Source organism: Oncorhynchus tshawytscha, linkage group LG10 (genome assembly GCF_018296145.1).
Source record: "Oncorhynchus tshawytscha isolate Ot180627B linkage group LG10, Otsh_v2.0, whole genome shotgun sequence".
Lineage (NCBI taxonomy): Eukaryota > Metazoa > Chordata > Actinopteri > Salmoniformes > Salmonidae > Oncorhynchus > Oncorhynchus tshawytscha.
The window spans coordinates 353,789-376,023 of record NC_056438.1 but is presented as its reverse complement, the minus strand read 5'-3'; the positions used below and the strand labels follow the sequence as shown (position 1 = coordinate 376,023).

Below are 22,235 nucleotides of genomic sequence, written 5' to 3'. Positions count from 1 at the left end.
GGGTTTATTGTGTAGGGCGTAGTGCGTAGTCTGAAGGGTTTAGGGTGTAGTGTAAGGGTATGAATACTTTAGGAAGGCACATTATGTGGAGCTTTAACAGTAAAAGAGATGAGTGACTCAGACAGGTACATTGATGGAAGCAACAACCTGCAATATTAAAACTAATCCGCCCCCTAATTATTTTTTTTAATATAAAATAAAAACCCAAAACATTAAGTTTTTCACAGTAGTTTCATTTCTGATTAAATACTATGATTTAAATCTCATTATAGCTCATGTAGACAGACTACTGTCCCTTTAAAACATTCTGAGACAGCGATAGGACATCGTCATGAGCAACACCACAGACGAGCGCAATGCAAACAGACGTGTGTACCAGTGAGCTTCCATAACATGGTCTCTGCAGCCCCGGAAACAGCAGTTTGGCATCGCTCAACTCTTAGTTGTGGAAATAACACCTGCTAGTGTTTATACTTTACAAACAAACCCAGAAAAATCATCTTTAGAGAAAAAAAATCTGTTTTATTTGTATAAAACTCATTTGCATAGCGTTTTACAGGAGGGAGGTGGACTGACACACACGTTCACACTCTGGGTGTTCAGGAGAGGTGTCTGCCTCTAGGGAGTGCTGCTTCACACACACACACACTGGCCATTCAGCACGTAGATACCACAGTAACAGAACGGCCAGTGTAGAAGACAACTGAAGACAGTAAAACAGTTGAAAACAGACTGAAAACTTCCTAGATACAGACACACACACAGGAGAGAGGGGAGATGGCAGGATAAGGGAACAGAGCGATGAGGGAGATATCAGATCATACAAGGGAGATATCAGAGGGATGTGATCATACAAGGGAGATATCAAAAACAAGGACAGATCATGTCACAGCAGTCAGTCAGTCTACTGGACTAACACGATGAGACTGAACCTAGAGCAGTGGTTCTCTCCCCACATCCCAACAGTAACCATCAGTGGGACCAATACCAAACTGACCTGGGATCAGTGTTACAGAGTACAGCTCAGATGAGACAGGAGAACCAACATTAAGATCCATAAAAAAAATGGTTCTTTCAAGAACTACATAAGACATTTCATATTTCAACATTAACAATACAATGTTAAAAAAGAAAGTCCTGGAGACATTCACAGTATGGAGAACCTGCTGATGTTAAACTTGACAGAGACTGGGTGATCTAATTCACAGTATGGAGAACCTGCTGATGTTAAACTTGACAGAGACTGGGTGATCTAATTCACAGTATGGAGAACCTGCTGATGTTAAACTTGACAGAGACTGGGTGATCTAATTCACAGTATGGAGAACCTGCTGATGTTAAACTTGACAGAGACTGGGTGATCTAATTCACAGTATGGAGAACCTGCTGATGTTAAACTTGACAGAGACTGGGTGATCTAATTCACAGTATGGAGAACCTGCTGATGTTAAACTTGACAGAGACTGGGTGATCTAATTCACAGTATGGAGAACCTGCTGATGTTAAACTTGACAGAGACTGGACGGGGAAGATGTGTGTGTCAGCTGATGTTTAATTATTTAACCTTTATTTAACTAGGCAAGTCAGTTAAGAACAAATTCTTATTTACAATGACGGCCTACCACGGCCAAACCCACCCCAAACCCGGACGACGCTGGGCCAATTGTGCACCGCCCTATGGGACTCCCGATCACGGCCAGTTGTGATACAGCCTGGGATCAAACCAGGGGCTGTAGTGACACCTCTACCACTGAGATGCAGTGCCTTAGACCGCTGCGCCACTCAGGAACCCTAAAATGTTTTAACTCGACACAGAGAGGAGGGGGGTGTGTATGAGTAAATGGAGAACACTGGGCCGGATGTCTGTCTGTGGCTGGAGCAGGGATGGGGTGAGGCTGTTGGTGTTCTTCCAGGGGAGGAGGCTCTGATCTGGGTGACAACCATCACAACCCCTGCCTGATACTCTGGATGATCTGGAAGATGGCTGAGAGAGGGAGACAGAGAGACAGAGGGACACAAATCAGAGTCCATTGTGATGTCAGCTCCACCCAAACATTCCCAGAGTCCTTCATCAGGTGACAAACAAAAATATTAGCTGGCGTAATGAATGAAAACATTTCAACCCATGGGTCGGCTCTTGGATTCAGAACAATTACATTGCGGCTTGAAAATGTTTTAAAACCAAGGTTGTATAAAAAAATCATTACATTTTTTATGAATGGTCCATGTTCACTGTTCACCCCGCTATCATCCAGCTTGCAGCATCATACCAAAGACTGCCAAAGGTGCATGAACAAAGTACTGAGTAAATAAGCTTCAACGATCTTCATGTACATCTGGATCTGTTTCCCCATGTCATCGAAGGCTCTGGGTCTTTCCTCAGACTCCATGTACCTCTCCTGGATAGGCTGGCCCAGTTTCTTCAGCACGGCCAGTTTGTCGATGTACTGTTGTTTAGGTTGGTCCTCTCCGTCTTCATACAGCCAGTTCTCTGTGTCCTCCAGTTGTAAAGACAGGATATCCCGATACTTATGTAAATGTGATATTTGAGTTTATTTTGAATACATTTGCAAATAATGTTTTTTTGTCATTTACCAAAGCAATTGAATCAATTTTAGAATAAGGCTGTAACGTTATTTTGTTTTTGAAAAATAATACTTTCCCCGAATCCACTGTAGATCGAGAAATAACTTGAGAATTGGAGAAGCTACTGGTCCAATATTCTAGAACACGGATACATTTTGGACTTTATACATTATGTCAATTAGCCTATCAGAAGCTTCTAAAGCCATGACATGCATACATATACAGTTGAAGTCGGAAGTTTACATACACAAAGTAGATGTCCTAACCGACTTGCCAAAACTATAGTTTGTTAACAAGACATTTGTGGAGTGGATGAAAAACGAGTTAATGAATCCAACCTAAGTGTATGTAAACGTCCAACTTCAACTGTACATGTAGGCATGTCATGGCTTTAGAAGCTTCTGATAGGCTAAACGACATAATTTGAGTTAATTGGAGGGCCAAAATTCACCCAACTTATTGACCCAAATTAAACAATATAAAGGCAATGCTACCAAATCAAATCAAATCAAATCAAATACCAAATACTAATTGAGTGTTTTGTAAACTTCTGACCCACTGGGAATGTGATGAAAGAAATAAAAGCTGAAATAAATCATTCTCTCTACTATTATTCTGACATTTCACATTCTTCAAATAAAGTGGTGATCCTAACTGACCTTAGACAGGGAATTATTAAAAGGATTAAATGTCAGGAATTGTGAAAAACTGAGTTTAAATGTATTCAACTATATATATATATATATATATATACATACATATATATATATACACACACACACACACAGTCTCTTACCTGATCCACACACCACAAAGACAAAGAGGGCCAGTAACCAGGGACCAACAGGAGACTTCTCCTCATTCACCACCCGCTGAAACACAGGGTTAATATAGGGTTAATACCAGAGACAGGGGTGACAGGGTTAACACAGAGGACACAGGGTTAATACAGGGTTAACACAGAGGACACAGGGTTAATACAGGGTTAACACAGATGACACAGGGTTAATACAGGGTTAACAGAGGACACAGGGTTAATACAGGGGACACAGGGTTAATACAGGGGACACAGGGTTAATACAGGGGACACAGGGTTAACACAGGGGACACAGGGTTAATACGGGGTTAACCTTTTGCGTGTAGGGGCCAGTATTCTCGTTTTTGGCTAAAAAACGTACCCATTTCAAACTGCCTATTTCTCAGCCCCAGAAACTAGAATATGCATATAATTGTCAGATTAGGATAGAAAACACTAAAGTTTCCAAAACTGTAAAAATATTGTCTGTGAGTATAACAGAACTGATATTGCAGGCGAAAGCCTGAGGAAAATCCAATCAGGAAGTGCCTCTTATTTTGAAACCTCTCTGTTCCTATGCAGGCCTGTCCTCCATTTAAAGAGATATCAACCAGATTCATTTTTCTATGGCTTCCCTAAGGTGTCAACAGTCTTTAGACATAGTTTCAGGCTTTTATTTTGAAAAATGAGCGTGAAGGATCACATTGCGTAAGTGGATAGGTTGGGGCTCTCAGAGTGAGTTTTTGCGCAACTGAGTAAAGCCACCATTGTTCCTCCCGCTGTTATTGAAAAAGCTACTCACTCGGTTGATATATTATCGAATATATATTTTAAAAACAACCTGAGGATTGATTATAAAAAACATTTGACATGTTTCTGTGGACATTATGGATATTATTTGGAATATACATCTGCATTGTTGTGACTGCTCTTTCCTGTGGATTTCTGAACATAACGCGACAAACAAACGTCGGTATTTTGGGTATAAAAATAATCTTTATGGAACAAAAGGAACATTTGTTGTGTAACTGGGAGTCTCGTGAGTGAAAACATCCGAATATCAAAAGGTTAAAAAAAAATGTGATTGCTTTTCTGATTTTCGTGACCTAGCTACTTAAATGTTTTGTCGAGCGATCGATAAACTTACACAAACGCTTGGATTGCTTTCGCTGTAAAGCATAATTTAAAAATCTGAGACGACAGGTGGATTAACAAAAGGGTTTTTGGGTTTTCCTATATTGCACTTGTGATTTCATGAACATGAATATGAATTTTTTAAATATTTAATATTATTTGACTGCGGCACTATGCCATTTTTTACCTTTATTTAACTAGGCAAGTCAGTTAAGAACAAATTCTTATTTTCAATGACGGCCCAGGAACAGTGGGTTAAATGCCTGTTCAGGGGCAGAATGACAGATTAGTACCTTGTCAGCTCGGGGATTTGAACTTGCAACCTTTCGGTTACTATTCCAATGCTCTAACCACTAGGCTACCCTGCCGCTATTCAGCAGTTGCTGATGACAATTATTCCGCTACCGGGATAACAAGTTAACACCACAGAGGACACAGGGTGAGATGACATGTGAATCATTGAGCAGATGCTCTTATCCAGAGTGACTTACAGGTAATGCAGGGCAGTTTAACAAACCATACAACTCTATGAACAAGGACTACTCCTAACAGAGAAGAGTGTACGAAAAGACATTTACAGGAAGAACTGGGCCGATACAAAGTTCGGTAAGAATAAAACTGAGGGAGATTTACCGTGATTCTGGTAACAAACATTGCATCTGCAGTTTTTACAGTAAATGTTCATTTTTACTCTGTATATTGTTCAAACTATTCATTGTGTATAGAGTTGGGAGGTTTGTTCAACTAAAATTAAAATGTTTGTTTGGCATTTTAAAAAAGTGACAACTGACTCAGCGTAATTATTTTGCTGTGGAATTGCCTTCTTCCAACAATTACATTACAATTACATTACAATTACATTACATTGATGCTGTTGATCACTGGTTGCCCTTCTTCCAACAATTACATTACATTGATGCTGTTGATCACTGGTTGCCCTTCTTCCAACAAGAGCCCTATTCGGACGGGGTTAGTTTTACTGGGGGAGGTCAGGTAATCAGACGGGGTTAGTTTTACTGGGGGAGGTAATCAGACGGGGTTAGGTCAGGTAATCAGACAGGATTAGTTTTACTGGGGGAGGTCAGGTAATCAGACAGGGGTTAGTTTTACTGGGGGAGGTCAGGTAATCAGACGGGGTTAGTTTTACTGGGGAGGTCAGGTAATCAGACAGGATTAGTTTTACTGGGGAGGTCAGGTAATCAGACGGGGTTAGGTCAGGTAATCAGACAGGATTAGTTTTACTGGGGAGGGGTCAGGTAATCAGACGGGGTTTTAGGTCAGGTAATCAGACAGGGTTAGTTTTACTGGGGAGGTCAGGTAATCAGATGGGGTTAGTTTTACTGGGGAGGTCAGGTAATCAGACAGGGTTAGTTTTACTGGGGAGGTAATCAGGTAATCAGGTCGGGTAATCAGGGGGTTAGGTCAGTAATCAGACAGGATTAGTTTTACTGGGGAGGTAAATCAGACAGGGTTAGGTCAGGTAATCAGAATCAGGATTAGTTTTACTGGGGGAGGTCAGGTAATCAGACAGGGTTAGTGTTACTGGGGAGGTCAGGTAATCAGACGGGGTTAGTTTTACTGGGGAGGTCAGGTAATCAGATGGGGTTAGGTCAGGTAATCAGACAGGATTAGTTTTACTGGGGAGGTAATCGGGTAATCAGACGGGGTTAGTTTTACTGGGGGAGGTCAGGTAATCAGACGGGGTTAGTTTTTTACTGGGGAGGTCAGGTAATCAGACGGGGTTTTAGGGGGAGGTCAGGTAATCAGACGGGGTTAGTTTTACTGGGGGAGGTCAGGTAATCAGACGGGGTTAGTTTTACTGGGGAGGTCAGGTAATCAGATGGAGTTAGTTTTACTGGGGAGGCCAGGTAATCAGACGGGGTGTTAGGTCAGGTAATCAGACAGGATTAGTTTTACTGGGGGAGGTCAGGTAATCAGACGGGGTTAGGTCAGGTAATCAGACGGGGTTAGTTTTAATGGGGGAGGTCAGGTAATCAGACGGGGTTAGTTTTACTGGAGGAGGTCAGGTAATCAGAATTATGTGCACGAGCACCAAACACCACACGTGTAATTTCAGTCCCGTCTGTTGTTCGACTAGCTCCTCTGATAACACACGTCCTGTTCTAGTCGACATCCCTGTGTTTGGAGAGAAATGTCTGAGTGACAGCTGTTTCTCTCGCAGTTTGAGCAAGAAAACAGCTGCTTTGATACATTGAACCAAGTGCTGAGCCTAAGCTGTGTATGAATCCTGGCTGTATCACAACCGGCCGTGATCGGGAGTCCCATAGGGTTGGCCCGGCATTGGAAACTTGTTTTATATTATTAAAAGTTATGCAACACCTAATTCCCCTGTGTGAAAAAGTAATTTCCCCCTTACCCTCAATAACTGGTGGTGCCACTTTCCCCTTACTCTCAATAACTGGGGGTGCCACTTTCCCCATTACTCTTTTATAACTGGGGTGCCACTTCCCCTTAAAAGTAATTTCCCCTCCCTCAATAACTGGGGTGCCACTTCCCCCTTACTCTCAATAACTGGGGTGCCACTTCCCCCTTACTCTCAATAACTGGGGTGCCACTTCCCCCTTACTCTCAATAACTGGGGGTGCCACTTCCCCCTTACTCTCAATAACTGGGGTGCCACTTCCCCCTTACTCTCAATAACTGGGGGTGCCACTTCCCCCTTACTCTCAATAACTGGGGGTGCCACTTCCCCCTTACTCTCAATAACTGGGGGTGCCACTTCCCCCTTACTCTCAATAACTGGGGGTGCCACGTTTAGCTGTAATGACTCCAACCAAACACTTCCTGTAGTTATTGATCAGTCTCAGGTCACTGTGGAGGAAGTTAGCCCACTCTTGCATGCAGAACTGCTTTAACTCAGCAACATGTGGGTTTTCCAACATGAACTGCTCGTTTCAAGTCCTGTCACAACATCTCAATTGGGATTAGGTCTGGACTTTGACGAGGCCATTCCAGAACATCAACTTTGTTGCATTTGAACCATTTTCATGTTGATTGTGTGTTCTGGATCATTGCCTTGCTGCATGACCCAGCAGCGCTGTCGTTGTTTGAGTTTTCATTTAGAAAATAATCTCTCCGTAGAAGCGTCGGTTACAGTGATGGTCAACACAGCTCGATTGCCGTAGCAACATCAGGGAAACTGGGCAGAAGTGAGTGGTGCTTTAAATACAGTAGTTCTGCAACGTCTTTAATTGAGCCTCATTCTCCTTAATTGCCAGCCTCAACATGTTACGGAAAGAGTAGGGAAAGCCCTGGAGACAGGTCGTCTGGATTCTGGACAGACAATAAATTGGCAGATGCAAACAGATGATCATATTTAGTAGGGGGGCTCCCGAGTGGCGCAGAAGTCTAAGGCACTGCATCTCAGTGCAAGAAGCGTCACTGCAGTCCCTGGTTCGAATCCTGACTGCATCATATTCGGCCGTGATTGGGAATCCCATAGGGCAGCGCATAATTGGCCCAGTGTCATCCAGGTTTGGCCTGGGGTTGGCAGTCATTGTCAATAAGAATGTGTTCTTAACTGACTTGCTTAGTTAAATAAAAAGGTTAAATAAAATTGTTAAACATAGTGGACAACAGTTCTTGAGAGCATGAACAAAACAAAGTGGTTAGGCTACTTGTGAACCGGCATTTGAGTTGTGTGGTTCCAATATCAACAGACCCTTATCTCTGGTATAAACTGCATGCATCAACAGTCCCTTATCTCTGGTATAAACTGGCATGTGTCAACAGTCCCTTATCTCTGGTATAAACTGCATGCATCAACAGTCCCTTATCTCTGGTATAAACTGGCATGCATCAACAGTCCCTTATCTCTGGTATAAACTGGCATGCATAATTCAAGACAATGTTTAAATTGTGTGCAGCGCAATGGGCATACAGTGCATTGGGAAAGTATTCAGACCCCTTGACTTCTTCCGCATTTTGTTACAGCACTATTATAAAATTGATTAAATTGTTCTGTTCTCAATCTACACACAATACCCCATAATGACATCACAATACCCCATAATGACATCACAATACCCCATAATGACATCACAATAGCCCATAATGACAAAGCAAAAACCGGTAATTTTTTTAAACAAGTGATATAAAAATAAAAACTGAACACATTAACATAGTATTCAGACCCTTCTTTTCAGTACTTTGATGAAGCACCTTTGGCAGCGATTACAGCCTCTACTCTTCTTGGGTATGATGCTACAAGCTTGGCACACCTGTATTTGGGGAGTTTCTCCCATTCTTCTCTGCAGATCATCTCAAGCTCTGTCAGGTTGGATGGGGAGCGACGCTGCACAGCTATTTTCAGGTCTCTCCAGAGATGTTCGATATGGTTCAAGTCTGGGCTCTGGCTGGGCCACTCAAGGACATTCAGAGACTTGTCCAGAAGCCACTCCTGCAAAGTCAAAGGGTCTGAATACTTTCCCGAATGCACTGTATAACGCAAGTCTCAGGAAACACTGTCTGGGTTGGCAATACTCAGTGTAGAAAACAGACGGCCCACAACCTGGACCTACAGGCTGTGGTGAAAGAAAGAAAAGGAGGACTTCAGCAGAGCAGGGGAGTATCAATTTGGATTTCATTTACTGTGAATATTGCAGATCATTTGTGTAGGCTATTAGCCATGAAAAGCAGGTAGTGGCTGAATTTATCCTCAAGCCCACTACTTTAATTCCCCTCATTGTTACGCTACTTGATATGTAATATTTATTTTAAAAAGTTTATAAATAACTAAATGACAGTATATAGCTATAGATAGTACACTGCATAATGAAGTCAGCTAGTGTTGCGGGTGGACTCACTGCGTAATGAATAGTCAGCTAGTGTTGTGGGTGGACTCACTGCATAATGAATAGTCAGCTAGTGTTGTGGGTGGACTCACTGCATAATGAATAGTCAGCTAGTGTTGTGGGTGGACTCACTGCATAATGAATAGTCAGCTAGTGTTGTGGGTGGACTCACTGTAAAATGTGGCATTACTAGACTGGTTTTATGCACACTTTCTATCCAAGATGAGAGAGTGAGAGAACAGCTCATTTCATACAGGTCCAGACGAACTGTGTTATGCCAGTAGGCACTTCGGATACCATTACTTTTTTGTTGCAGGTTAGGAGACTGAGGTAAGGGGGGAAAAAACACTCTCCTAACCTGCTACAAAAATCCCATGTATGAAGTGCCGTGATCAGCTCTAGGTAGTGATTTAACGTTAGCCAGCCAACCACATCCCTAGAACTTCCACCCTGCTCTAACTAGGGTTGTGGTGGTAATAACATCTAAACTTTGACTGACAAAAACACATAGCTTGCTTTAATGACCACTGACTAGTCAAACATCTAGAGTCAATTTCACTGGCAAATGAGCTACTTGGGTAATGTAGCACAACAATGTTTATATGAACAAGAAGGTGATAGATATCATGTCCCCAAAGCTGCAGTCCAAACACGTTATTTTTAACCCCTCAGCCAGCTCCTTTCCCTCGGGGGAATCCCCCGTCCAAACCGAATGCAGTTTCATCGCCACCTCAAATTCACTAACCTCGGCCCTCGATTTAGTTCGAGGGAGCGAGTGGACAACTTTGGTCACTTGTGGGGTTGATATGACCCACAATTAAACTCAAACTGTAGTCACATGTCAAACTCTGGTGACAGCGAAGTGTCAAATGTAATAAACAAGGCTGCATTTTCGGCATGTCAGGGGAAAAAAAGTATAAAGCTAGCTCTCTAAAATATATAGACATTGATTTTAGCGTTGGCAAATTGACCTAGTCTCGTAGTGAGGAGCCTATAAAACGTAACGTTAGCTAGAATCATAAACATTTTTGGGTAATTCTGAAATGTATTGGAATAAATGACCAAACTATAAAAATAGCTACCTGACAGGAGTGTTATCTAGCTACCTGACAGTAGTGTTATCTAGCTACCTGACAGGAGTGTTATCTAGCTACCTGACAGTAGTGTTATCTAGCTACCTGACAGGAGTGTTATCTAGCTACCTGACAGGAGTGTTATCTAGCTACCTGACAGGAGTGTTATCTAGCTACCTGACAGGAGTGTTATCTAGCTACCTGACAGTAGTGTTATCTAGCTACCTGACAGGAGTGTTATCTAGCTACCTGACAGGAGTGTTATCTAGCTACCTGACAGGAGTGTTATCTAGCTACCTGACAGGAGTGTTATCTAGCTACCTGACAGGAGTGCTGGCTAGATACGTTATCTTGCTAGGTACATTAATAGCTTTAGGTTGGTTGTTTTTAAGCTCAACTTCAGATCATCTCTTTCCCTCGCTTGGGCAATGACGGGCTGAGGGTTTAGGGCTGAGGGTTTAGGGCTGAGGGTTTAGGGCTGAGGGCTGTCTACTTTGAAACGCAGCCTTAAGTCGAATGGTCATTACTAGCGAGCCAGACAGCCAACATTAGAATCACTAGCTAGATGGATGGACAAGCTTGCTAACGTGTCGGCAGCCAAAACGTGTCTTAAATTAAGATTGTTTTATTCTTGATTATGAATTATAAAATGAACTACAGCATCGTGCACTGTGAATGGTGAGCCCTCAGTCTGATTCCCAGGCAGACAGATTGTAGCCATCTTCAGCTTGTTACAGTGAGCTCTCAGTTTGAATGGCCAGCTGATTGAATAGCCAACTAGTTAGCCGGTGCTGTCATAGTCTAGGCTAGTAGCTATCGGTGTGTGTGTGTAGCTGATAGCCAGCTAATGTTAGTTAACAAGCTCGAGTCTAACCGTGGTTTTCTGGACGTGTCCTCGCTGCGTTATGGTCTTGCTGTGTTTCTCGTTAGCCACTTTCATCCGTTGGACCGCCGACATGTCGACAACCGGTGTCAAAGTCACTCACAGCCACGAAATAACGATACACTAACTCAACCACCGGCGTATCACTTACAGATAAGGACTAATGAGAAAGGAGGGCAGTTTGTTGATTAGATTTTTTTTTAAAGCGATGAATAAGAATAGCCGATAACTGCTAGCGTCCAGGCCGCGAAGGCTAACGGTTGTTAGCTTGCTGTTAGCCGGCTGGCTACCGGAAGTAGATGCTTCTACCCTCGTCACGTGTCGAGGGTCTAGTGTGACACATGTTTTCTAAGGGGCAGATCTAGTGTCGGGTCTATTCTACCCCAAACTAGACTAAAACGATGCAGAGGGACAAACCAAAACCAGTTCTGGGATCCGTTTCACAAATTAAATGAAGTTAGCTGTTTTATTAAGAAACCTTGTTGCCAGAAATACTGGCTAATTTGCCTGCATTTCAAGCAGTGTTCTTTTGTTGTTGTATCGTATTTTACATGGACTTGTTTTAGCTGTGCATGTTCCTCCACATACCTTCGCTATCCCGGTTTCCCTGTAACTGAAAAACATCTTCCTAAACTCGTCCATTTCGGGGTGGTCCACATGAATGTAGTCGAGGACCGGTCAACTCCGTTCTCTTATATCGAGGCGGAGTTGAGTTTTGATAACTGGTAGCTGGATTTACAACATTTAGACACCATCAGTCGATTCTTGTAAAATTGTACAGTTCCAACTGCGGTCCTGAAATTCATACTTTTAATAAAAACCTATCAAATACAACATCTAATTCCATTTGTCACATGCGCCGAATGTAACTAAAGTAGAGTTTTTCGTGAAATGTTTGCTAACGACCTTTCCCAACAATACAGAGTTTAAAGTTAAATAAAACAGTTATTTCTTCTAGGGTGGGGTTTATCGGGGGTTGGCATCCAACGTTATGGTGCATTACCGCCACCTACTGTACTGGCGTGCGGGCCAGAGACAGGGAGAAACTAAATCCTACATGCCAGCCCCGTTGCTCTTAAAAATAGATCATAAAATATGTGAGACTATATCTAATGACGTTCTAGTAAATATACTCTTTAAACTAATGTCCTGTATCCCCTTCTCCCTCATATTAGATCTCAGCCTCTCGCTTTCCCTCTGATACTGCCCGCACTGTAGCAATACATACTCCACTGTCTCTGTTTCCTGGCAATAATCACACTTTCCTGTTGGATGCTTTCCTATCACATTAAGGACTTATTCAACTGGCTGTGTCCCACCCTTAATCTTGTAAAAAATAGCCTCCTCTCTTCTGTTCTTTCCTGCTGTCCTCCACTCGCCGACTTTACTCTGTACTTGAAATAAATGTCTGCCCTAAGTATCTCTATTCCACTGCTCCTGTCATCTCTACACCATCACTGTCCATATCAGGCCTTTAACCTATCATCTCTACACCATCACTGTCCATATCAGGCCTTTAACCTATCATCTCTACACCATCACTGTCCATATCAGGCCTTTAACCTATCATCTCTACACCATCACTGTCCATATCAGGCCTTTAACCTATCATCTCTACACCGCCCCTGTCCATATCAGGCCTTTAACCTATCATCTCTACACCGCCCTGTCCATATCAGGCCTTTAACCTATCATCTCTACACCGCCCCTGTCCATATCAGGCCTTTAACCTATCATCTCTACACCGCCCCTGTCCATATCAGGCCTTTAACCTATCATCTCTACACCATCACTGTCCATATCAGGCCTTTAACCTATCATCTCTACACCATCACTGTCCATATCAGGCCTTTAACCTATCATCTCTACACCGCCCCTGTCCATATCAGGCCTTTAACCTATCATCTCTACACCATCACTGTCCATATCAGGCCTTTAACCTATCATCTCTACACCGCCCTGTCCATATCAGGCCTTTAACCTATCATCTCTACACCGCCCCTGTCCATATCAGGCCTTTAACCTATCATCTCTACACCATCACTGTCCATATCAGGCCTTTAACCTATCATCTCTACACCGCCCCTGTCCATATCAGGCCTTTAACCTATCATCTCTACATCTCTAGTGCTTGTTTAGCCAGTACATCAACATCCCCACTACTTAGTGCTTGTTTAGCCAGTACATCAACATCCCCACTACTTAGTGCTTGTTTAGCCAGTACATGATCATCCCCACTACTTAGTGCTTGTTTAGCCAGTACATCAACATCACCCACTACTTAGTGCTTGTTTAGCCAGTACATCAACATCCCCACTACTTAGTGCTTGTTTAGCCAGTACATCAACATCACCCACTACTTAGTGCTTGTTTAGCCAGTACATCAACATCCCCACTACTTAGTGCTTGTTTAGCCAGTACATGATCATCCCCACTACTTAGTGCTTGTTTAGCCAGTACATCAACATCCCCACTACTTAGTGCTTGTTTAGCCAGTACATCAACATCCCCACTACTTAGTGCTTGTTTAGCCAGTACATCAACATCCCCACTACTTAGTGCTTGTTTAGCCAGTACATCAACATCCCCACTACTTAGTGCTTGTTTAGCCAGTACATCAACATCCCCACTACTTAATGCTTGTTTAGCCAGTACATCAACATCCCCACTACTTAGTGCTTGTTTAGCCAGTACATGATCATCCCCACTGTTTAGCCAGTACATCAACTGCCTTGTTCCCCTCCACATGGGTTGGGACCCAAGTATCTATTATCTACAGTGCCTTGCGAAAGTATTCGGCCCCCTTGAACTTTGCGACCTTTTGCCACATTTCAGGCTTCAAACATAAAGATATAAAACTGTATTTTTTTTGTGAAGAATCAACAACAAGTGGGACACAATCATGAAGTGGAACGACATTTATTGGATATTTCAAACTTTTTTAACAAATCAAAAACTGAAAAATTGGGCGTGCAAAATTATTCAGCCCCTTTACTTTCAGTGCAGCAAACTCTCTCCAGAAGTTCAGTGAGGATCTCTGAATGATCCAATATTGACCTAAATGACTAATGATGATAAATACAATCCACCTGTGTGTAATCAAGTCTCCGTATAAATGCACCTGCACTGTGATAGTCTCAGAGGTCCGTTAAAAGCGCAGAGAGCATCATGAAGAACAAGGAAGACACCAGGCAGGTCCGAGATACTGTTGTGAAGAAGTTTAAAGCCGGATTTGGATACAAAAAGATTTCCCAAGCTTTAAACGTCCCAAGGAGCACTGTGCAAGCGATAATATTGAAATGGAAGGAGTATCAGACCACTGCAAATCTACCAAGACCTGGCCGTCCCTCTAAACTTTCAGCTCATACAAGGAGAAGACTGATCAGAGATGCAGCCAAGAGGCCCATGATCACTCTGGATGAACTGCAGAGATCTACAGCTGAGGTGGGAGACTCTGTCCATAGGACAACAATCAGTCGTATATTGCACAAATCTGGCCTTTATGGAAGAGTGGCAAGAAGAAAGCCATTTCTTAAAGATATCCATAAAAAGTGTTGTTTAAAGTTTGCCACAAGCCACCTGGGAGACACACCAAACATGTGGAAGAAGGTGCTCTGGTCAGATGAAACCAAAATTGAACTTTTTTGCAACAATGCAAAACGTTATGTTTGGCGTAAAGCAACACAGCTCATCACCCTGAACACACCATCCCCACTGTCAAACATGGTGGTGGCAGCATCATGGTTTGGGCCTGCTTTTCTTCAGCAGGGACGGGAAGATGGTTAAAATTGATGGGAAGATGGATGGAGCCAAATACAGGACCATTCTGGAAGAAAACCTGATGGAGTCTGCAAAAGACCTGAGACTGGGACGGAGATGTGTCTTCCAACAAGACAATGATCCAAAACATAAAGCAAAATCTACAATGGAATGGTTCAAAAATAAACATATCCAGGTGTTAGAATGGCCAAGTCAAAGTCCAGACCTGAATCCAATCGAGAATCTGTGGAAAGAACTGAAAACTGCTGTTCACAAATGCTCTCCATCCAACCTCACTGAGCTCGAGCTGTTTTGCAAGGAGGAATGGGAAAAAATTCAGTCTCTCGATGTGCAAAACTGATAGAGACATACCCCAAGCGACTTACAGCTGTAATCGCAGCAAAAGGTGGCGCTACAAAGTATTAACTTAAGGGGGCTGAATAATTTTGCACGCCCAATTGTTCAGTTTTTGATTTGTTAAAAAAAGTTTGAAATATCCAATAAATGTCGTTCCAATTCATGATTGTGTCCCACTTGTGTCGCAAAGTTCAAGGGGGCCGAATACTTTCGCAAGGCACTGTATATGGTTTTGTAGTATGTGATAAAGCAGGTCTCGTCTCCTTTGTGAGCTAAAGGACTGAAAACTCAACAACACTGCACATGACTCAGAGCAAATTTCTACACTGTCTGGCTTGACTTCCTCCACCCACTGCAAGGTCAATAGTATTAGTAGTAACAGTAGTAGTAGTAACAGTAGCAATAGTAGTAGTAACAGTAGTAGTAGAATTAGCAGTAGCAATAGTAGTAGTAGCAGTAGCAGTAGTACTAATAACAGTAGTAGTAGTAGTAACAGTAGTAATAGTAGTAACAATAGTAGTAGTAGTAGTAGTAACAGTAGTAGTAGTAGTAACAGTAGTAGTAGTAACAGTAGTAGTATAATTAGCAGTAGCAATAGTAGTTGTAGCAGTAGCAGTAGTACTAATAACAGTAGTAGTAGTAGTAACAGTAGTAGTAGTAGTAACAATAGTAGTAGTAGTAACAGTAGTTGTAGTAGCAGTAGTAGTAGTAGTAACAGTAGTAGCAGTAGTACTAATAACAGTAGTAGTAGTAGTAATAACAGTAGTAGTAGTAGTAACAGTAGTAGTAGTACTAGTAGTAGTAACAGTAGTAGTAGTAGTAGTAGTAGTAGTAACAGTAGCAGTAGTAGCAGTAGTACTAATAACAGTAGTAGTAGTAGTAGTAACAGTAGTAGTAGTAGTAGCAGTAGTAGTAGTAGTAACAGTAGTAGTAGTAGTACTAATAACAGTAGTAGTAGTACTAGTAGTAGTAACAGTAGTAGTAGTAGTAGTAGTAGTAACAGTAGTAGCAGTAGTACTAATAACAGTAGTAGTAGTAACATTAGTAGTAGTAGTAGTAGTAGTAGTAGTAGTAGCAGTAGTACTAATAACAGTAGTAGTAGTAGTAACAGTAGTAGTAGTAGTAGTAGTAGTAGTAGTAGTAACAGTAGAAGCAGTAGTAGTAGTAGTAATAGTAGTAACAGTAGTAGTAACAGTAGTAGCAGTAGTACTAATAACAGTAGTAGTAGTAGTAGTAGTAACAGTAGTAGCAGTAGTAGTAGTAGTAGTAAGTAGTAGTAGTAGTAGTAGTAGTAACAGTAGTAGTAGTAGTAGTAGTAGTAGTAGTAGTAGTAGTAGTAGTAGTAGTAACAGTAGTAGTAGTAGTAGTAGTAGTAGTAGTAACAGTAGTAACAGTAGTAGTAGTAGTAATAGTAGTAACAGTAGTAGTAACAGTAGTAGTAGCAGTAGTAGTAGTAGTAGTAGTAACAGTAGTAACAGTAGTAGTAGTAGTAGTAGTAGTAGTAGTAGTAGTAGTAGTAGTAGTAGTAGTAGTAACAGTAGTAGTAGTAGTAGTAGTAGTAGTAGTAGTAGTAGTAGTAGTAGTAGTAGCAGTAGTAGTAGTAGTAGTAGTAGTAGTAGTAAAAGTAGTAGCAGTAGTACTAATAACAGTAGTAGTAGTAGTAACAGTAGCAATAGGGGATTTTCTGGGAATTCTCGGTGTCGAAGTTTTGCCCAAAATGATCTGCTGGAATAATGTGTTGAGATGGGAGTCGTATTTAAATAAATGTATCATAGAAGAGAAAGTCACCTAAACCGGGTTAAATGTAGGGAATAACGGAGAGATACGATACAGTTTTGTGCCACCAGGATGATATATTTTTTTATGAATCGACTGACATACGATAAATTTAGCACAGAACATGGTACGTTTAAATGTTAGGGTATAGAAAGTTGAGAAGTTTGGTTGGTTTTACTTTGTTGATAGAATTTAAAGCAGAACTCAATCTGAATAGGGAATATATATTTTACAGAGGCAGGCTGACTTGCGGCGTCGTTTTACGAGACAAGATATCTTAAAGGGGTACACTCACAGATGGAATATTAGGAGTTTTAATTAGACAAGTGAATAATGTATTGGGAATAGAGTCGTAATTAACATGCTAAGTCAAAGACGAGACAGTTACTTAGATCAAAATGAATTCTAAATAATAACGAAGAGACAATTACGATTTATGCCCATCGAAATGTTCGTATAAATTTAGCGAATTGAGAGATGAGAGATGTTGATTGATGTTGTAAATTCTAATTCAGGATTCAACAGATGTGATAAATTAGGTTTGGTTTATCGAACCCGTACTACTGATGTTGCAGACAGCCAACAATTATTTACTGTTCATTGAAAGTCGTTGTGGATCGGCTCTAGGCTGAGCGCTTGTTGATGACATCACTCGGCAAGGCACTTTTGTCGCCACGGAAATGATGTTGTGACTGGGGGTAACGGAGAAAATTGTTTGCTGTTTGTTTTGTTTATTTGGTTACTGTTATGGTCAATTTTAGGGTTTGATTTAACTTAATTAAACATTGTATTCTGGTGTGTTTAAGTAGGATTCCTTATTCCGGGACGGATGGAAGTTATCTAAAATATGTAAATTGAAGGAGCCATGGGAGAATGCGTTTACATTTTTATTAAATATCTGGGATTAAATGACGGATTTCTTACACTGAGAAATGTACGACATTTGCGGCAGAGGGAAAAAGTAATACATTGGATAATAATGTTATCAGGTTAATTGTATCTAAGGGTAGCATTGGATAATAATGTTATCAGGTTAATTGTATCTAAGGGAAGCATTGGATAATAATGTTATCAGGTTAATTGTATCTAAGGGAAGCATTGGATAATAATGTTATCAGGTTAATTGTATCTAAGGGTAGCATTGTATAATAATGTTATCAGGTTAATTGTATCTAAGGGTAGCATTGGATAATAATGTTATCAGGTTAATTGTATCTAAGGGAAGCATTGTATAATAATGTTATCAGGTTAATTGTATCTAAGGGAAGCATTGGATAATAATGTTATCAGGTTAATTGTATCTAAGGGGAACATTGGATAATAATGTTATCAGGTTAATTGTATCTAAGGGAAGCATTGGATAATAATGTTATCAGGTTAATTGTATCTAAGGGGAACATTGGATAATAATGTTATCAGGTTAATTGTATCTAAGGGAAGCATGTTCATTTAAGTAAACATATACATTGACGTTGTTTAAAACTTATGATTAATGATTTGAGTTAAAGGGGAATCATCATTAGGTTTAGTTTATAGTTCACTTTTGAGTTTCTGAATCGAAGTAGAAAATTGATGTTTAGGTGTCTCACTTTTAGATGTTTCCTGGGATTATAATCTTGGGGAGAGTGGGTGAGATTGAGACCATAAACGACCAAAATTGAAAAAGACCTGGAAGTTTATTAAGTTGTTTATCCATTAAGGTTTGCAAATATATACACATAAAACATTTGTTAGGACTATTTGTTTTCGTGCAAAGGTATTTTAAAGAGGCACGCTCACATATGGAACTTTATGAGTTTTTATTTTATGAGTTTAAATTACACAAGTGAAAAACATTTTTATTTTAAGGATAAAGGGTTCTTTAATATGTCTAATGTAGTATGGAACATGACTATAAAAGGGTGGTATGACCTATTGACCTTATCATGGGTATCTTTTCGGGTCTGATCAGCCTCAGGGGAGAGCCATTTGTATTATGAATTTGTGGTCATTTGGGTTAGTTTTAAGGTAAATTAATTATAATGGAGTTTTAGTTTGGGGGTTAGAATTATTGTTTGAATCACTGAAGAGAAAGTGTTTCAGGATTATGTTTTACAATATTAGCTGTGAAGTTTTTTGAATTGGCTATTATTGATTTGGTATTACAACAGAAAAGAATCCTATTTATCATTGAGAATAAATAGGGGTGATAAAACATGGTCCTTTGAGGTTTGGACAGGACACCGTATTAAGCCAATAGGGCAGGAAATTACGTAGAAAAATACATTTCAGTTCTTAGGGGTGATAAATTACTGTAGATAAGGTATTCCACACACTATGCAACATATATTAAATTAATGTTATTGTCAGATAGAATACTGAGGATCTCTGAAGGAAAGAGCTTGTAAGTGTAGGAAGGATTTTGAATATGGTTAGCATTTGTTTCGGCTTTGTTTGACTATTAGGAGGTTTTTTAAATAGTATTAAATTTAACAGGAATATAGGACATCTGTGATGATTTAGGATTTTTGTAAGGATTAAGATAGATTGATTAAGGAAATGTAAGGACTTTAGAGATTGCCACTCAATGACATGTTTTTTCTAAAATCAATGATTTTAGATAGTCAAACAGTGAGACGCTTAGTGGCATTTGAGAGATAGGAGAGAAAGGAATTACTGTTTAAATCGGTAAATATATATATTTATGAACATATATAAATAGCACAGATACTTCTTAAAGTAGATAAGACACTTCTCAGAGAATTGATACAGGATTGATATGAATGGATGCCCAAGGGAGAATTGGATATACATGATAATGTCAGAATATAAGAATAATTTACTAATCCTACCTAAGTCATTATTTAGGGTAGATAAGGTTGTTACCTGGGCAGAGCCAGGTATCAAAAGGGGGATGGGTAAGTTAGTGGCCTATTGGATAATAAACTAATAATACATATAATCAGATAAAACATATGAGAAACTGTTTGTTAACCAAGCCTGTATGTCCAGGATTTTATGCATTACAGGTGAACTACAGGTGAAGTCACTCAATCCAGTCCCTGAGGCTTGTTGGGGGGACCATACCAAGGACTCCTGGTGACAGCTAGCTGAAAGAGCTACCCGGATTCATATCACACGGCGGGAGGGTAAGACACATTGACAATAAACAGTGTTCGAGAGGAGAACTGGAATTAACAGAATTCCGGGGGCCATCTCTCGAATGAAGAAAATCCTTCCTGTCTTCTCACCCCTGTTTTTGTTCATAGAAGTGAAGGTGTGTCTGGCTCTTGCTAGTGATGTGTTCTCGGGGAGAGGGTGGGGCTTCACATGGAAGCTGTTTGTCTGAGCTGTCTTATCGTGGGTGGCATATTCCTGATACAGCACGTCCTACCTGAGTATGCGGAGAGTGGTAATTTGACCCATGGTTTAGACAATGAGGATTTTGTTCCAAAACAAGCATAAGAGATCCCTAGATCTGGGTAGACAGGAAGTTAGAGTGGAGGTTGGGAAGGATCTCTCAATGGAGTTTTATGTAGACCAAATGGGGTCCCTAACTACATGGCAGTCTAGGACTCTGAGCCATTATGGTATATATCGGTGCAGGTCCCCATATTGATCATGGACACAGGTCATAGCTCATATGGAGAGAGAGGGCTATATGAATACACTCACCCAGTATGGAAGGAGGTGGAGTATAGTGAAGGTGAGAGTTTTTGACTGTAATCCGGAGAGAGGGCTGTATTGCATAAAGATACGCCTTACCCTTTAAACAGTAATGAAGGAGGATCTAGGGTTGTGGTATGATGGATATGACCAGTTTTTGGTCGACGCCCTAGTACGGTTCCGGGTAGAGGAGGTTAGGCCAGTATGGTAAAGCTGTTCACGAAAGCAGGAATGCCAGATAACGACAGTTGCATTGATTTGCACTATTTATATCCACAAGTTCCTCCCTTTACAGTGACCGGAGGAGATTATTACTGTTTGGCCCGGTACAGTACTCTTGGGAAATGATGTCAGGGCGAGGTTTTACCGGCAGATTGGACAGGATTATGCTCACTTGTACATTTGGGAATGCCTTTCACACTCATTCAACACCAAGACATGAAGTTTAGCCAAACGGGAGAAAAGAGCTACTCCATTTGGGTCTTTTGATGACAAAGTATACATTGATAACATTGGGGTTCCACGAGGGGGTGCCAGATGAGTTCAAAGCAAGAAAGCAGATCCTAGCAGGATTAGAGTTAAGCATTTCCGGGTGGTCTACTCTCAATAAGAACGTGGAATGGATTAATTATATTTATTATAATCAACAGCGCTTTACCAATTGTACCAGAGATGCTATTAAAGGTTTTGCAGAACAGACTGAAGCAACCAGCCTGATGGCTTGGCAGAATAGAATTGCATTAGATATGTTATTGGCTGAAAAGGGAGGAGTATGCGTGATTTCCGGGACCATGTTTGTGCTTACATCCCAAATAACACAGCTCCGGACGAATCAGTGCCCGAAGCCTCAGCTGGTTTGACCACCCTGGCTCACGGTTTGGCAGAAAACTCTGGGGTGGATACTTCTCTGACTAATTGGTTTGATAGTATGTTTGGAAAATGGAAAAATATTATGATCACTGTATTATGGGCTACATTCACCTGTGTGACTGTTTTAGTTTTATGGGGCTGTTGTCTAATTCCCTGTGATCGAGGCCTTATTTCCAGGACTCTGGAGAAATCGATGACAATAGATGGTGAGGTACCAGCCGATTCCAGGTTCTGACCCGTGGAGTGCTGAATGCATGTCTACAGAACAAGTGGACGAATCTGGATCCTTCATTTGCGGGGAATTTATATTTGATGAGACCATTTTTGATATTTAGGGAGGTTAGGTTGTATCTTGTTTCAATATTAGACTGTTTTTTTATGAAGATTGTAACGAAAATCCTGATAAGAAGAGTTATGATTCTGATGTAGGCCTAAGAAACAGTCAGTGCGAATGCAAGTAGAGGGTTATGTTTAGGTGATGTTTTGATGACAAGAAATATTTCTAATAAAAATAGAAATGAATGAACTATATCGCCAGTCTG

General features: G+C 40.9%; 1 protein-coding gene across 7 annotated transcripts; it reads right to left on the bottom strand.

Moving 5' to 3' along the window:
* Positions 1 to 501: 501 nt before the first annotated feature.
* Positions 502 to 12,259, bottom strand: zgc:85858 (stress-associated endoplasmic reticulum protein 1). Of its 7 annotated transcripts, none has more exons than XR_006084205.1 (4): positions 11,875 to 12,259; positions 3,383 to 3,458; positions 2,208 to 2,498; positions 502 to 1,984 (listed from the first exon to the last, which is right to left on the bottom strand). XR_006084205.1 is itself a non-coding variant. In XM_024409197.2 (3 exons), exons 1-3 carry the CDS (start codon positions 11,359 to 11,361, stop codon positions 1,944 to 1,946), a joined length of 201 nt encoding a protein of 66 aa, XP_024264965.1. In that variant the 5' UTR covers positions 11,362 to 11,603; the 3' UTR covers positions 502 to 1,943. The 7 variants fall into 7 exon arrangements, 1 of the variants encoding a protein (XP_024264965.1); XR_006084203.1 differs by having other exon boundaries at positions 2,208 to 2,528; positions 11,875 to 12,257; XR_006084206.1 differs by lacking the exon at positions 11,875 to 12,259 and adding an exon at positions 11,278 to 11,294.
* Between the last annotated feature and the right edge of the window lie 9,976 nt (positions 12,260 to 22,235).